Source organism: Pseudonaja textilis, chromosome 5 (assembly GCF_049901715.1).
Source record: "Pseudonaja textilis isolate UNSWEBS1 chromosome 5, rPseTex1.2, whole genome shotgun sequence".
NCBI lineage: Eukaryota > Metazoa > Chordata > Lepidosauria > Squamata > Elapidae > Pseudonaja > Pseudonaja textilis.
Window position 1 is genome coordinate 59657850 of NC_141994.1, and position 18441 is coordinate 59676290.

The window sequence follows — 18441 nt, forward strand, 5'->3', positions numbered from 1 at the left end:
CTCACCATCAAAAACATTTAAATAGCCTAGATTTGCATTATTTATTTTCTGATTCCAGCAGTTGCTTTCTACTTAGTCCCTTCAAATCTATGATTATTGTAGTATGTAGATCAGGGGTGTCAAACTCGCATTGTCACGACGGCATCATGTGACATATTGGGATTATTTTCCCCTTTGCTAAACCAGGTGTGGCCATGGCCACAGGCCATGAGTTTGACAGCCCTGATGTAGATCATAGATCATGCATTTCTATGGTGGCATTGTCAATTTTTTGTTATTTCAAACAAATGTTCTTGGAAATATTTGTTTGAAAAATATTGCACTTGAAATCCCAGCCTTTCTGATGCTGGACAAGGTAATTCCATATATATGTAGGTCAAGTACATTTTTAAAAAAAGTTGTTTGCTGTGAATTTTGTGGTGGGTGCCAAAAATTAGGGTTTCCTTGTTTACCCCAATTTGTCTTCCTTTCCAATTGTCCATGTCCTCCTTTGCCTGTTTAGATATCAGGCACATAGAGATAAACCACATTTACACATAATTCAAAAAAGAAAATAAAAAGCTAGGAAGGAAACAAAAAGGCCAGAATACATTCTGACCAGAAACCAACATCCAGATAAGCAGAATCAAGACCAGACAAACAATAAAACAAACAAACAAACAAACCCCCACAATACCTTAATCAAACAACTACCAAGGAGAATACCACATCCCCACCAAAATCGGCAGGACAGGCTATTGTATATGAACAGGGAGCAAACACCACACTCACCAGCACTGATAATGTTACCTAGGTGGGTAATGAAATGTCTGCAAGCAAACAACTAAGCTCAGAGAAATCAAGGACTCCACAGTTCAACTCTGAGTTACATTTTTCTCTTCTATTAGATATCCAATAACACTAACAGATAGGGAATTTTATGAAGCTATCATTTTCTGCTGTTTTTATAACTTTGGTAGAGACAGAGGGCTTTTCTGTCCACTCTATTCTAAACCTGGCAGTTTCAGATGTTATGGGCTGGAACTTATTATTATGGGCTGATTGCAAATTGCATGTTCTCCCTGGTCATCCATTAACTACTCCTGGGTGTTGCCAACCTCAGAGTCAAAACTGGATTGCTTTGTCTCTCTCATTGCTAATATTTTCCTACCCTCCCAGTATTAGTAAAGGGGGTCCTTGCTTATCATTGTTATCCCCAGCTTCCCTCCACGTTCATCCTCTGATTTGTTACCTGTCAAGCAGGGAATTTTGGAACATGAATTTAGCACTTTTCAGAAGAACGCCATTCCTAAAGTCAGAAATAGCCAACTCATAATATAGAGGATGGGCTGTGCTGAACAGAAGCACTGGGGTCTCCCTCCCACTTTCTCTCATGATTTTCTTTCATGTCTGAGATATATCACACAGGTTTATCACTCTTTCAGAAGAGCAGTAAATATATGTTGCAGGATCCAATCTGGATCGGTCACCGGGACCAGAAGTTTACTCTTCTGAGCTATCAGACTCCAGGGGTGGGATGCTACTGGTTCTGCCCGGTTCTATAGAGCCGGTAGCTCTGAACAGCAGCAGACACTGAACTGGTTCTGTGTTTGCTGCTTTTTGGCCTGCCCGCCCACCCAGGCTCTTACCTGTCCTTTATTTCCTGCTTTTTCAACCTCAGCTGTTTTGCACGGCACAGCTGAGGTTGAAAAAGCAGTAAAAAAAGTGGCTTTTCAAATCCTGTGCACCTGTGCGCAGCTCTTTTCAGCTGTCCAGCTGGTTGATGACACACACTCACAAAATATAATCACCAAACTGGTAATAACACCGGCTGAATCTCACCCCTGTCAGACTCATGCTGGAACGCATCCTCAGAGAATTTTTCTCTCAACAGATGGTAGAAGTTCCCTGAGAATGGGCTCCAGCACAGTCTGGCCCCAGTGACCGACCCAGATTGGATCCTGCAACGTTATCCTGGGATCCATATATTTGCCTTCATTTGTAGTAGATATATGTTTACAAGTCATCGAAGAGACCTGTCAAGAAGGAACCGTTGCATTGAATGCTTCCTGCTTAAATCTGAACTCTCCTAATGCAACCTATGAACTGAGGAATTTGATTGGTGGCTAATTTGAGACTGTAAGCAGCCTTTGTGGTCATTCAATGCCACCCCACCCCAAGTGAGGGGGAGAGATGGGTGTTTTCCCGCTGGCAGGTGGGAAGCAAAATGAATCTGGTGGAAACCACTAATTCTTTGATTGGGCCTACAATAGGCGCATTAGAACAGTTGCTTTTGGCAGGCTCACTAATGCTGAATAAGAGGGAGCTTGTTTTATGCCAACATACTTTTCTGAATAGGTTTTTACATTTGCCACCTGAGACAGCCATAAGGTAAAGAGGAAGGATCTAAGATAACTCGAATAATGGGAGCCTTCAAAAGAGTGACTGAAATTAAAGGAAATAATGAAAATGTTTCGAATGAATGTGTTGTGATGAAATAATTTATAGAGATTTATCTGGAAATGATAGTGATACATCAGCAAGCAGAATTGAAGCAAGCATTGTAAGTCTTAGTGTCTAAGAAAAAAAATGATGGAAATCATAAATACAGTGGGAATATAAAAAAAAAAAAAGTGAAGCTACAAGATTACACAACTCAGTATTTTCCAAAACTGGCACCTTTAAGTTGTGTGGACTTCTACTCTGGCTGGGGAATGTTGGTTCACATGTCTTAACATTTCAAGTTTGAAAAACTGGAGGAAAGTATGAGAATATAATCTGCCTATAAAGTTGCTGTATAAGCTTGTTTAATGTCTATAAGCCCCCAGCTATATTTGAAGATGATAAGAATGTTATTATTTTTTCTCTATGGAAAGGGAATGGCAGCAAGAGCGAAATTTAAAGGGTACTTAATTTGTTCTGTGTGGCTTGGAAAGTATTTGGCAAAATTGTGGCTAAAAGGATAGGAAAGGTGACCCTGAACAAATTTTAGGGTGCACAATTCAACTTTTTGCCAGGCAGATAGTATATACAGTAAGCTAGGTTTTTGCTCTTCAGGAGTTTATTGGAAAAATGTGAGAAAGGAAATTTATTGTTCCTTTTTTGATTTTTGAAAAAGCATGTGATAAAGTGAGCATGTTTGGGTTATGATTTTTGTGCAAATGCAGAGTTAACATTTGGTTGCTGATTGTGGTCTGTGACAGAAATAAAGCATGTATGGGAATGAAGTGGATGATTAGCAAATGGTTCAACACTGACCAAGGATAGTGATGTCATAGGTTTATGGGAGTTGATCCAAGACATGGCACAAAACATCTCTTGTGATTTTTTTTTAAAAAAATATCTCTTTTATTAAGACCTCCAACAGCATCTACTTCCAACTTTTACAGCCTTTCGGGACTAGAGGTGTTTACAGTTAGATACCCATATTCCATTCTCTACTTGACTGATCACCAGTTTGAGTTTTAAAATGCACTATGAAGTAGACATTTGCCTCCTTTGAATATTATGAAGACTTAAGTGTTCTGTACCTGTGCATTCATGCATTCTATAATATTTGCTTACTGTATAAGTACGCTGCATGGTTTTCAAAATCCTAGCTATACTTTCTACTTGGATGTAAGTAACGGGCTAAGAATACTGGATGGTATTCCCTCTGGAGAAAAGAATGAGTCTTTCTACACATTTGGTAGAACCTTCTAATGGTCATCACTTCAGCCTTACCCAGATTCTTCTATCTGTGAAAGATGGGAAAAAACGTCTTGTAGTCTTCTTTCTCCTTGTCTTTGGAGTGTCTTCCCTAGATCTCACCCAGCTCCACTTGGGAATTTTACCTAACCATCAATCTTTCAGTGGTGTAACGCTGCCTAGACCAAGGGTGTCAAACTCAATTTCATTGAGGGCCACATCAGGGTTGTGTTTGACTTCGGGGTGTGTGGCCAGGGTGGGTATGGCCAGCTCGACAGTGCTCGTGTTGGGGTGTATGTGCCTGTGGTGGCCCGAGCACTCTGCCAGCAAAAAAAGGGGGTCTGTTTTTGGCTGCCACAGCCTTGCAACCCTCTGCCAGCAAAAACAGAGCTTGGGACAGCTGCCTGCAGCCCTCGCGTTCTCCATTTTTGGCTGCGATGGCCTCCCATAACCGTCTGCCAGAGAAAATGGAGCTCAGGAGGGCTGCCCACGACCTTCCCAAGCTCCATTTTCACTGGTAGGGGCACCACAGGCCTGTCCTTCATTGTTTCCAGGACAGTCCCATGGGCCAGATCTAAGCACCCTGTGGGCCGGATCTGGGTCGTGGCCCTTCAGTTTGATACCCCTGGCCTAGACCATCTCAAGAGCACCAATTATCAATGTTCTTTACTAAAGCCAATAGTAAAACTTTAGCAGCCAGTCCCGTTGAGGTCTATCTGAGATTGCCAGGTATCACAGTTCTAAAAGTTCTCCTTCTCAAGCCCCCTTTTCATTTTTCAAGTTGTCTGTCACCTTAGCAGTTCTGCAACGATTCCTTCCTTTTCCTATAGGAAAAATCTTCCCGTGGTAAAATAAAAGTCACCTTTCCGACTCTAAAGTTCAACTACGAAAAAACAAAATCTATTTAGCTTCTTGCATGCATAGGTGACAAACTTAAGAGAAAAGCATGAACTCCTTCCTGCCTGTTGTCCAAGCCCCTTTGGTTGCTTAAGGTATTTATAGATAAAAATGTATAAGGAATCTATATGGCTATGGTAAGAATTGTGTTGCTTGAGATATGTGAATGTATGTCATGTTGTTGGCTGAGAACCCCAATGATTTACAGGAATATTAGGCATCCCGATCTAAAAATTAATGTAGCAAAAGATTAAGGATGTTATTGTTGATTGGGAAAATATGTTGAATATTAATTAGTTATGCATAAAAGAAGCAAAAGAATACATCGTTGTGCACCCTGATAGAACAGTGAATGTTTACTCAAGATTGGAAAATGGGTAGAGAAATGGTTAGTATTTGCAAATGCTGATTCAAAGTTAGTGGAAAGTACTGCAAGTGGTTTCTTGAGAGGAATATCTGTTAAAAGAAATGAAAATGTCTGTGTCTAAGAATGTGGCGGACCAAAGTCAAACACTAGGAACTGAAGATCAGAAAACAACAATCCACAGATATCACTTTCCATCCATTGGCCCACTCATGGAGAAGCAACTATCTTTCAGGCTGTTAGGCTGCACAGATGAAGAGCAGAGACATAGATTTTGAAGCCAGGAAGTTATGAGCCATCTCCTTGAATCTCTACCTGCTAGCTTCTGAGGATGAGTAATGAATTCGGTATAGCCTGACAAAAGACGGTGCTTTCCCCACTGTTTTATGGAAGTGAAAGTTGGGTCTGTCAAGCAAAGTATAAGTAAGATAAATGTAGTGGTATTTGGTAAGAACTTTGTGCACTTGAACTAGAAGATATAGGATTACTAATGAATGGATCTGAATTCATACATGAATGGCCCTACAGAAGAAGTACTGTACACACGGGTGTCTCGGTTGTATAGACAGAATGAATAACGATTGAATTGCAAAGCAAATATATGAAGGCTGAGTGAATGGGTTGAGAAGAATGGAAAGTTATGGTTGGATGGAGTTGATGACCTCCTCAAAAAGAAAGAGGTAAAACCCAAAAGGTACTACTTGAAGTATCGTGTTCCCATTTTATTTATTTATTTATTTATTATTTATATATTTATTTATGTCAATTGTTTACAAGATAATAGGTATAAATTAAATCATAGTTATGAATACATGGATACATATAAGAAAAATAAAAGAAACAATAGGACAGGGACGGTAGACATGTTGGTGCACTTATGCACGTCCCTACACACCTCTTAGCAAAGGGGTGAGATCAATAGTAGAAAGTCTAAGGTTAAAGTTTTTGGGGTTTGGGGAAAAACCCACAGAGTCAGAGTATTCCAGACATTGACCACTCTGTTGCTGAAGTCGTATTTCCTCCAATCAGGTTTGGTGCGATTAACCTTGAGTTTGTATCTATTGTTTGCTCTTGTGTTGTTATGGTTGAAGCTGAAGTATTCATTGACAGATAGGACATTGCAATGTATGATTTTATATACTATACTTAGATAGGACCGAAGGCGGAATAGTTCTAGCTTTTCTAGGTCTAGAATTTCGAGTCTAATGACATAAGTTATTCTGCAACGAGTAGAGGAATGGAGAACTCTTCTTGTGAAATATTTCTGGACTTTCTCAACTGTGTTAATATCAGATAGGTAACGTGGGTTCCAGACTGATGAGCTGTATTCAGGTATTGGTCTAGCAAATGTTTTGTATGCTCTAGTTAGTAGTGCGATATTACCAGAGAAAAAGCTACGTAAGATTAGGATAACAACTCTTAACGCCTTTTTGGCTATTTTTGTAAAGTGAAGAATTGTTAGCATGGATAGAAATGCATGGAAGGTTATATTGAATGATATTGATATATACTAGATAATGTACATTTCTTTTTCTTTTTTTTTCCTGTCCCACACCTTATATTTATTTGACTTACTATTTCTTATTCCTTTTCTGTCTTTTGCATAATTCTGCTTATCCAGAAAGGGTATATTGTGACGACTGAATTCAAAAATGTGTATCTGTGTATATGCATTGATCCTCTACTGCCTACTTCCTACTTCCCCTGGGATTTTGGTGGCTTCATTGCTCTTTTAGAATGAGAATTAGAGGAAATAAGCCCCACATCTCAAGGAGCTGAGCTCCAAAGTGTTTCCCCTGAAATATTATGATATATGGATAAAATGTGGCAATTGCAAATCATATAAATAGCAGTGAACTCAATGGAGGAAAGGTGAGATGAAATATACAGTAAGTAATACATCTAAAACTCATCAATCAGATATTCCAAAACAGAAACAGTGTTTATGAATCTAGAAAGATGCAAGTTGGGTAGCATTCAGATCTTGCTTGATTGGAAAAGAAACAAATCAATATGATTAGCTTATTTCTCCCTTATGTTTCTTGATACGTACCTCTCCATAAGTTTGATAGTCAAGGAGTTTTTTTCTTTTTTTCTTTTTAGCTGTGTAGTGGATGAGATGGACTTCTCTGGCATGGAGCTTGATGAAGCTTTGCGGAAATTTCAGGCCCATATCCGGGTGCAGGGAGAAGCCCAGAAAGTGGAACGACTAATTGAAGCCTTCAGGTAAATGTTGTGCTGATGTGAGGCTACTTTGTCAATTTCTTCATTCTGTGTCCAGTATGGAGAAGAAGAGATTAAAGGGTGAAGCAAATAAGAAAGCACCTAAAAATAAGTTAACTAGCATTTGTTGTCTTCTAAATGTTCTTTCATTACAACTTGCATAATTCTTATTATTAACATTTTAAGGATCACATTGTTCTGACCCAGCATTTGCAAGTAAGTAGTGATAAGTTGTTTACTCGCAAGTAAAACAGCCCCCTTTTTATAACAGGGCAGTAGCAGTCATTTATTCATAGGGATAAACAAAAAAATCAAATGTAATTAGTCCCAACAAACCTGGGTTTAGTCAAGAAATCCAAATTGCTTGCTGTATACTCGAAACAAATGGTTGTCTGCGACAACCGGCCATTCCCAAACCACTCCTATTTATTTCCCAGGCAGGGAGGACTGGCTATCATCTGCATCTGCCTCACCTTGAGAGCCAGCTTAATGGTTTCCTTTGCTCTCCTCTCCTTTCCTCTATGCGCACATGCACATCTGGGATGGGTCCCATCGGTTCATCCCCCTCACCCAGCTCAGGCCCCAAAGACAGCTGCCTCTCCACCCGGGGGAGGGTCAGAAGTGGTATTCAGTAGGTTCTGACCAGTTCTGGAGAACTGGTAGCAGAAATTTTGAGTAGTTCAGGGAACTGGCAAATACCACCTCTGACTGGCTCCACCCCCATTTATTCTCTGCCTCCCAAGTCCCAGCTGATTGGCTGGGTCGTCTTTTGTTGCCCTGCATAGGAGAATGGAGCTGTAAATCAGGTTAGTGGGGTGGAGATGGAATGGAGATTTTACAGTAAGCTTCCCCTGCCATGCCCCCCAAGCCAAACACTCAGAACTGGTAGTAAATTTTTTTGAACCCACCACTGGGGAGGACGGAAGATCCAGGTTCTGCCTCTGTCTCCGATGCTGTTTCCTTATCAGAGCCATGTCAAAGGCTCCAAAGCTGGCTCAGACTCTCCCCCCTACCTCCTCCTCATCTGACTCTGCAACTATCTCTGCTGGCAGCCACAACACGTATTTGCACATTTTTATTTTTAAAGAAAGCACTTCTTTTGGCATGATTAAAAGTTATTGCACAGCAAAGGAGCTAAAACACATAGAACAGGGGGTCCCCAAGCCCTGGTCCATGGATCCGTACCAGGCCAGAGCATGCTAACAACCGGACCATGCAAACAAAGAAAGCCCCATCTGTGGGATGCAGGCAGCGTGCAAAACTATTCTTGCTCTGTTCCCTGGAAAAAGCTTTCTGCACAGAAGTGGTCTCAGGTGCCCAAAAGGTTGGGGGTTCTAATGATGTAGAATATACTTCTTTAAGAAAAAGGAGAAATCAGTCAAAAATAACTAAAATGAATAAAATTGAAATTACCAACAATTAAAGATGTTTCAAAGGGTGACCAACAACGAGACAGATGGACTCATGCACAGTGGCAATGAGTGCAACACTCGAAGGTTGGAGACAGATCATTCTGGATTAAGTCTGTTTATATAATTGATAAGATTTGACACCAATCTGATACCTAATTCATTCAATCCATGTACTTCTCTTATAATCTGTCCAATTTTCTATTGTGACCTACCTTAATTACATGCACATATTTTATTTATTCTTTATCGACTCATAAGAACAGCTCTGAATAAAATCAAATTAAGGTTGGTTTGAGAATTGCGAATTTAATAAGTTTGCATTAACACAAATTTCCCAATCCTTTTTGTGAAAAAGCACATGTTCTCTCAAGTTTTATGGTGCATCTATTCTTTATAGCATCCTCTCCACAATATTTGTGACACAATTAGAAACATAATCCTTCGACCTGGGAAGATTATTTCTTACATGGATTCAGACAATTAATTAATTTATACAACTGTGGTATTATCCTAGTGAAATGTGAGTGTAAATAATTTTACCACCTGTAAAACTGGGGTGGAGTCATTTAGTAATGGATAATTTTAAATTTCCCTTATTATATATTGACTTTGTCTCCCTCCCTCTGCAGCCAGAGGTACTGCATGTGTAATCCAGATGTAGTACAACAGTTCCATAATCCAGACACCATTTTCATCTTGGCTTTTGCCATCATCCTTCTTAATACGGATATGTACAGTCCTAATATTAAACCTGACAGGAAGATGATGCTGGAGGACTTCATTCGGAACCTGAGAGGTGAGGGCATTGCTTGGCTGCATTGTTCCTTATTCCAAATCCTGAACAAGGAAGTATTCAAATAAATAATGTTGTAGATGACATTAAAAGAGCTAAAATATATACTGGTTGTGACATTTGAGCTAGTAGATTAATTGTGAAAATGGAATAAAACTTTTGAACTGTCCCTGGTTTGATGGCAGCCATCTTGACTGACTGCTGTTGCGCCTCTTCAGATGGGTTTTTTTTCCAAGTCAGGGAGGAGAGATGCAGCTCTCCTCAGCCTGCAAGGTGCTCCCCCCTTTACTTCACCACCCCTACAGGGTGGCTATGGTTACTTTTGGAGCCCTCCAATGGGGAGAGCTTGGAACGGGGCCACAGAGCACACAGTCTTTGCCTCCAATGCTACCAGAAGCATAGCCAGAAGTCACTAAAATGGAGTAAAACTTTTAACAACATCAGATAAATCTGGTTTGCAGATCTAGACCACGGGTGTCAAACTCAATTTCATTGAGGGCCGCCTCAGGGTTGTGTTTGACCGGGGGGAGGTGGACAGGGTGGACATGACCAGCTTGACGTCACTTGTGTCGGGGCACCTGTGGTGGTCTAAGCACTCTGCCAGTGAAAACAGGCTCCCGAGCTCTGTTTTTGGCTGCGCCAGCCACCTGCAACCCTCTGCCAGAAAAAAATGGAGCTTGGGAGAGCTATGCACAGCACCCCAAGCTCGGTTTTCAATGACAGAGACATAGTAGGCCAGTCTTTCGCTGTTTCCTGTAGCCCCGTAGGCCAGATCTAAGCACCCCATGGGACAGATCCGGCCTGCGGGCCTTGAGTTTGACACCTTTGATCTAGATCAAATACAGGCAATTGTCTTGTGTACTGGGTGTTGTGTTTAGCCTTTTGGGGTAAGTTGAAGGCCACAGAAAATAGGATAATAAAGCAAAGGGAGTGAGACCATCAGACTTTGGACTTGGGGCTGCTTTTTATTGCAGTTAAGCCTATTTTAGGATTTACATTGCAATTTTCAATTATATTTTGATTATATAACAGCTGTACAAACAATTATATTTTGCGATTTCAAATTAAGTTTATTGTACACACACATGCATGTATCTGTATAATATGCCATTTACATCTTTGGCTGTAGACTATCAAGTAGATAGCTGACTGCTGTTTGCATTGTTAAGAGTATTTTATAAATTCATACCACACAGAAAAATATATATACTTCTTTCTTATTTTTTTGAACTGGTTTCAGCATTTATGTTAACTTTTAATTAAAGTAAAAGACTAACTTTATCGTGCCTGTTTTGGTTTTGGTTTTGATTTGTTAAGGCCAAACTCAAAGGTTACAAAAAAAAAAAAAGATCTGGGTTGCTTAAAATATCTTTTTTATTCCTTTCTTGATGTTACCAGTATTTTGTTATTGACTAATCTAGTAGCCATTAATATAAAATATAAGCAGAGGTGGCGTTAGACTCCCTGACTGGCAACTCTATTACAATGCAGCAGCATTGATATGGATCAAAGAATGGATCAACTTGAGTAATAAAAGGATATTAACCCTAGAAGATCATGATCTACAGATGGGGAGGCATGCCTTTCTATGGGAAATGAAAAGTGGGAATCAACATATTTTTATAAAAATTATAAGAGCGATTCATTGATACAGATTTGGAATAAAATTAGGAGAAAACATTATATAAAAATACTGGCCTGATTATCCACTATGGAAGCAATGATATACCCCAACACATTGGATTTAAATAAAATAATTAGATACAAAGAAATATTGGATAATCAGGGAAAATTAAAAACAAACCAGGAATTAAAAGAGCAGGGTATAACCATAGACTGGTGGCCATATCTCCAGCTGCAAACCAGATATAAAAAAGATGTAGAAGAATTTGGAATCCATACTGAACTGCAACAATTAGACAAAATTATATTAGGCCCCGAATATAAAATATAATAGTACTTTTCAAATTTAAAACTGTACCAGAAATTATTATGACAACATCAATCAATCAGAATAGAGGTGGAAGGGACCTTGGAGGTCTTCTAGTCCAGCCCCCTGCTCCAGCAAGAGATTCTATGCCATTTCATATAACTGTCCAGTCTCTTAAAAACCTCCAGTGATGAAGCACCCACAACTTCTGAAGGCAAGCTGTTCCACTGGTTAATTGTTCTCGTTGTTAAGAAGTTTCTCCTTAATTCCAGGTTGCTTCTTTCCTTGATTAGTTTCCATCCATTGTCTCCCGTCTAAATATGCTGTATCTCTAATCTTTAATTAGTAATTAATGCAATTTTATGAAATATTTTATCCCCAAATTTACTATGGGATATGACTCTCACATTTGCAAAAAGTTATCATTGCTGCAATCACTTGAAGATTGATTTGTTTCTTTTTATTCTTTATGACATTTTAACTGGGATAAGATACCAACAATATAAAATCTTGTGTTTCCTACAAAGATTTTGAATGGATTTTTCCATATTTGCTTTTTTCCCAGATATTCTAATAAATATTCAGGGTCTAATCTCTATTATCTCCTTTAAAAATGTTGTATCTCTGATTTCTGATTATATTCAATATTTGCATTGTTAATACAACAATTTAACACTTTTAACAAATGTAATTTATTAATGTAATTTAAGAAATTTTTGGAGAATATCTTTCTGTACCATTAAAATACATGCTAAGATATATTTCAACAGGCTCTTGACTTGGATAAAAACCCTGATTTTTTAAAAAGAAAAGTCTCATTCAGCCTGCATTGCAAAGAATTTAATTCTGTTCTGTCATAACTGTAATAAAAATGAATTTATCTAGAAACATTTTTATATGTCCAGCCAACATACAGTTTCATTCTCTGTTTTAAAAATAGAAGATTAATTAATATACCACTGAGGAGCATTAAAAGAGCCATATTTGACTTCCATGTCATTTAATATGGTTCATTAACTCTTTAAAATATTTAATACTTGACCATTTTTTTTGTGTGTTTTCTGCCTTAATGTGATAGGAAACCATAATTCCAATCTTCTTCCAATCTAAGATTCTCCAAGGGCCAAGTCAAGGTCTGGGGCAACAGGCAGTGTTCAAACCTCAGGTTGCTGACCTCTAAATTAAACTGAATTTAAGTGTAAACTCAAGTGTACATTGTGGTAGAAATTATTGTTCTATGTAATTATGGGCAGTTATGGCTGTAGCTTGGAAATCTCCAGCATGGAATTTGCTGCAGCTAATGGTCCCAGTTGCATGCTTATCCTGCTCTTTTACATTTTTCAACCAGTATTTTTTTGTATATATGCACTCAAACATATCCTCTTCAGGTTAAGCACCATCAGGCAAAGCTCAGAACACTTTTTAAGCACAGAACAAAATTTAAAACGAAGCTGGGACAGTAAAAGTAAAATACTACCTTCAGCTTTGCTCCTAAGGATGATATTTGGTTCTACATTTATTTCCATATGGATGTTAAGACTGAAAAATGGTATTGGATACAGCTAAGTACTTTGCTTGTAAATGTGTCCACTTGTCCATAGAAAAAAACAATGTCAGCCTTGAACCTCTGTAGAGCTGGAGAGAATGGCAAGGAGCCATTTCAACATTTCAGATTAATTTGTGATTGGTCCCATCCACATTGATAGTTATTTGATGAAGGAGGGTAACTCCTCCAAGGGCATCCATTATCTTTGCATCATTTCTCAAACTTTCAAGGACATTGACAGACCACAAATGGTAGGAAATCATTTGTACACGTCCATAATCTCTAGAGGGGCAAACAGCATGTAAGCTGTTACTTTTGTATGTTAAGAATTCTTGAAGAATGATGATTGAATTAAAAAAAAAAGAATGTTTATATTGTTTTGACTTAACAGGAGTGGATGATGGAGCTGATATTCCCCGTGACTTGGTGGTGGGAATTTATGAAAGGATTCAGCAGAGAGAGCTCAAATCCAATGAGGACCATGTGACTTATGTCACTAAAGTAGAAAAATCGATTGTTGGAATGAAAACGGTGAGGCTTTGCACATCATTAGTAGATATCTATTGTATTATAGCAATAGCACTTAGACTCATATACTGCTTTATAGTGCTTTACAGCCCTCTCTAAGTGGTTTGCAGAGTCAGCCTATTGCCCCCAACAATTTGGGTCTTCATTGTACACACCTCGAAAGGATGGAAGACTGAATCAACCTTGAATCTGGTGGGATTTGAACTGCCAAATTGTAGGCAGCTGGCTGTAGCAGAAGTAGCTTGCAGTACTGCACTCTAACCACTGCGCCACAGAGGCTCCTGTGATGAAAATGCTGATGACAACTGTAGTTTTCTGCAGTTACTTTTATTTCAAGAAAAAAGGATACTATCTTAATATTGCCTACTTCAGCAGTAATTCTGCATGTTCTCAGAGTTCTCACAGGGCATGGACAAAGAACTCAAGGTGGAAGTTGCAATGGTGTAATCAGAGTTTTGCCTCTATTCTTTGTGTCTCATCTTGATATGTTTTTAGCCATAAATGAGGATTCCCCGGCCTCTAGCCATGAAGGTCTTTCTCATTATTCATTGAATCCTTCCTGATTGGAGATGCCAGCAAGGGCTGAACCTGGGAACATCCCCATGGAAACCAATTACTCTGTCACAAACTACACTTCCATTAGATCAGGAGTCTCCAAACTTGACAACTTTAAGGCTTGTGGACTTCCAGAAATCCCTATTCTAGCTGGGTAATTCTGGCAGTTGAAATCCACAAGTTTTAAAGTTGGCAAATTTGGAGACTCCTGCATTAGATCAGTGCTTTTCCAATGTAGTAACTTTAAAATGTATGGACTTCAACTCCCAGAATTCCCCAACCAACATGGGAGTTGAAATCCATACATCTTAAAGTTACTACGTTTGAAAAACACTGCATTAGACTTTCTTGTGCTGCTTCCCTCCTATTTTTTTCTTCATTTATATCTAATATTCCTACTTATGTGAATCTGCTTTTCTTTGAACCCACATCCTTTTTAAAATTAATACTTTGCTCGTGAAGTTGGACGAATGGATACGTTTGATTTTTTTTCCCTAGCAAGGATAATTTTTATACCATTCTTATCACTTGGGAACATATGCACCATGGCCCTACATAGAAGACAAAGTTACAAAGTGAAAGAATATTACATTTGAGTTTTTTTCATGTTCACTTTACTAGAAGTAAGCCCAACATACAACCCTGTTTCCATATTATATTTTTCCTCTCTCTTTGCAACTTTTTGTGTCCTTCCAAGGTTTGCTCCCACTGAAATGTGGTCAGGTAGAGGTGTCCACAGGGAAAGGATAAAAAAAGTTAAAATTATGGCCTCAAGCCTGCATTCAGTGCTCTTTTCCTTTTGAATATGCATTATGATGTGTGTGTTGATGACATGGTTGACATTTTGACCCTTTTGAGTCATCCCTGGGGTATGGTAAATTCCTCCAGAAGTGCCTGTAATGGAATTCCCTAATATGAAGTTCAGATAATAAGTGCTTAGCTCTAACAAATGTACCCACACAGAAAGACAGAACACTCTTTAAAAACAAGGTCCCAGAACATGGATTATTTAAACAATCCTATGAGAACAAAACCACCCAGTAATTCTGGAAGAATCAGTGTCTATTGGAAAAGAAATTTCCAGGTGTTAAAATGACTGCAGTGCACTGCTTAAAAGGAATCTGGTGGCAGAAAGGTTCAACCAGACACTCCTTTTACAAGAGATGCTGCAATATTTTCTTGCAGATCTCAAGACAATAACATGTCCTTTTGCTGTTCTCCATTGTTTGAATTAGCAATTTCCAGATCCTCTCCAGAAATACACTTAGTAGTTTTAGGCCTTAGGCATGCATTGCTATATTCCATAATTGTAGTTATATCTGCAGCTTCCTATGCCTTCTGTTTGATTGAGCAGGATAAAGAGAATTGATGAACAGAGAAAATCCTGACATGGTTCTCTTGGGCCTCTCACAGCTGCCAGAAAATAACTTGATATATTCCATGTTTGTCATGGAGTGTACACATGATATATGTGAAAGCCTGCTCATTCCTTCCTGTAACACTGCTGTATCTTTCCTAAACTGCTGTTAGGAAACTAAGTAGTGATGGGATTCAGCCGGTTCACACCGGTTCAGGTGAACTGGTTGTTATATTATATATATATACACACACACTATCAAAGTGGATCCTGGCTGCTATGCTGCAATGGAAAAATGGGCAATGGAGCAGCTGGTAGGAGGGAAAGAGAAGGCCGCTATCCCTCTTCTCCCTGCTCCTTCCCCCGCCTGTGCTGGTTGCTCCATTTCCTGTTTCTCCATTGCAGCCAAGGGTCCACTTTGGTAGGTTGGCCATCGCAGGAGGGTTGTCCCATATATGTGCAGAGCTGGAGGATGGGGATAGGCCACATCTCCTACGATGGCCAACCTGACCCTGGGCGAACTGGTTGTTAAATTATTTGAATCCCATCACTGGAGCTAAGTATAGACCACCAGCCATTTTATGCCAGAGAAAGCTTTCTAGATTTATCAGGGAAGAAATAAGTGACACTCCCTTCCTTCTGTAGCCTGAACCATTGGAGAGGCATGAGTTAAAGACTAAACCTGTTTCCCATAATGAGCATCACAGGTTTACTAAAAGATTTAAATCTTTATCACATCCAGCCAGGTCTGGGGGCTAGAAGAAAACTGAAAAGGAAACAAGTGTGGGGGGAAACAAACAGTTGCTTCCTGAAGAGATTGATCTTGGTCAGTTTTTCCCACTGGCAGGCTCTCACACATACAGCACCCCCAAGGACAAATGCACACATCCCATATTCTATGTTGCCATTAGTCACTAATCCTAGTCACAGGATTTGCAGTGGGAATCTAAAAGAACCAAGATAACGGTTATGGGATGGTGACCGAGGCCCTTGTTCTTTGTATATACATTTGTTTTTCTTGGAGTTCTACTTTCTCCATCCATTTCTGGCTGCATAGGCCAGTTGGTTTTCCTTGCAGAATCAGGAGTAGAATTTGCCTATCTTCACAACATCCAAAAAGTTGGAACATCCAACAATTGAAAAAAAGCTGTGCTTGACAGGATAACATGGAGGGCACTTGCCTATAAAGTCGCCAAGAGTAGAACACAACTAAATGGTTAAAAAACATCTTTACAACAGACATCCAAGGAGAACATCTCATGATGAAATTATATGTTCTAGGCCGTCGAAGTTGCCCAAAGGTCTTGAAACTGCATAAGATCATAAATGTTTGTTGTAATTGTGGTTATGGATGGAACCTTCCTACTCTGTCTCTTTCTTGCAGGTGCTGTCTGTGCCTCATCGCCGGTTGGTCTGTTGCAGCCGCCTTTATGAAGTGACAGACGTGAACAAAGTACAGAAACACGCTGCCCACCAGAGAGAAGTTTTTCTCTTCAATGACCTGCTGGTGGTGAGGGAATCTTTGACTTAAGAATCACTTCAATTTAGAAAATGCTCAGAGGACCTAGGAATTGGAGTTTAAATGCACCTCTCCTTATGAAATTCCCCCCCGAGTCAAAAGATAACACAGCATGAAGAACATTAGGTTTCCATTCCTGTTCTCTCTGACAAAGTCCTATGGATTGGATCTGGGAGAGGGAGGTTCAGGAGACCAGTCCTGTAACTTCCCACACCTAGACAAACAAGTATGCAATGGTTTGCAGCCACCTAATATTATATATGACAGAATACCTCAGTGCTTTCATGGCTGTATTGAGGCCAAACACCATTTGGCAGCCAGTGAAGTTGATTGAGATGTGGAATGATGTTCCAAGTAGTTCCTCTCTTGTTGAATAGTTGCAGTTACACCCTAAGCAAGCCAAACATTTCTCAGAAGCAGCCCTGTGCAGGGTTTTTCTTCATTTGCATGCAACCATATATCCACACCAGGAGAGGCTATTTTTGTGGCATTTACTTATAATTTTGTGGCATTTCCTTGTAATTCCTTACTAGCACTGATGATGGTAACCAGTAATGAAACATTTGTAAGAAAGCAAGCAAGCTCACAGTACACCAAGGACCCCTTATAATGTTGCCTTCTTCTCATCTCTAACCGGAGGCAACTGAAAATTCTCCTTAGTTATGTCAATGTTAAAGTCATACTTTCCCCTTTGGTCAGGCAACAAGGCATGATGGTTTTACATAGGTGGAGTCTGATGTGCTTTAGTTATCACATGATGGATGCCATGGTCAGGTGACTGAGCCATGTTGGCCTAGTAGTGAAGATGTTCGCCTCCCACTCAGAAGGCTGAGAGTTCAATCCTAGCTAGAGGCAGATGTTTTTCTCTCTCCTAGAGCACAAAAAAGGGTGCTGTGAACTCTGTGTAGGCATCCTTCTAGTATCCTTCTAGTAAAAGGTCAGCTCCATCCAATTGCCCCAACCCTACCCTGAATTAAGGGATTAGGGTAGTAAAAAAAGGAAGTTATGGTCAAGTGACTGCTAGGGGATGGGATCTTTCTGTCACCTATTGTCCTTTTTAAACTGGTCTGAGTATGCCCTCAGAAACTGGACATCATTTCCGAGCCTTAATAAGTGCACATACTCAAATAAAGTATTCTTTTGTTGTTAGTATATTCTAACAACTGCCACTTTTGACTTGCATTATTTTGCAAGCCTCTTCTGCTTTAAGCAGTGAGAGAATCTGTTTCTTTCAAATGAAGTTCTCACTATGGATCCACTAAGTCTCTGAGCCAATATCTGAGTAGCCTGAACAGTAGCTAATCAGTAGAAGTATTACAGAATCTGTGTGTTGAAGTGAGAGAATGAGAGCCAAATCCTTTTGTAGGACTTCATGGTGCAATTCTTGCCATATCTGTCAACTGTTGTACAGACTGCTTTTGGACAAAGGTTAAACACCCTTCCTGAATGGGGCTGAACCCACTTCTAACATGAATCTGGCTACCAGTTGATATCACCCTATTGTTTTGGTTCAGACAACAGGTCTATTCAACCAAACCATGAAAAATGTGCAAAGTAGATCAAATCATGATAAATGACTAATTCCCTCCATCAACTACGTATCAAAGCTCACTCCTCCACAGCACATAGCAGCATCATACATGAGTGGATT

The 18441-nt window shown here is 39.5% G+C and overlaps 1 protein-coding gene across 7 annotated transcripts in view; it reads left to right on the plus strand.

Moving 5' to 3' along the window:
• Positions 1-18441, plus strand: part of IQSEC3 (IQ motif and Sec7 domain ArfGEF 3) — a 212611-nt gene that overhangs the window by 178246 nt on the left and 15924 nt on the right. For all 7 annotated transcript variants that reach the window (XM_087935030.1, XM_087935034.1, XM_087935032.1 and 4 more), the window contains exons 6-9: positions 7031-7153; positions 9192-9358; positions 13223-13362; positions 16656-16781. In XM_087935030.1, coding sequence (XP_087791156.1) covers positions 7031-7153; positions 9192-9358; positions 13223-13362; positions 16656-16781 — 556 coding nt within the window. The remainder of the gene's footprint in view (positions 1-7030; positions 7154-9191; positions 9359-13222; positions 13363-16655; positions 16782-18441) is intronic.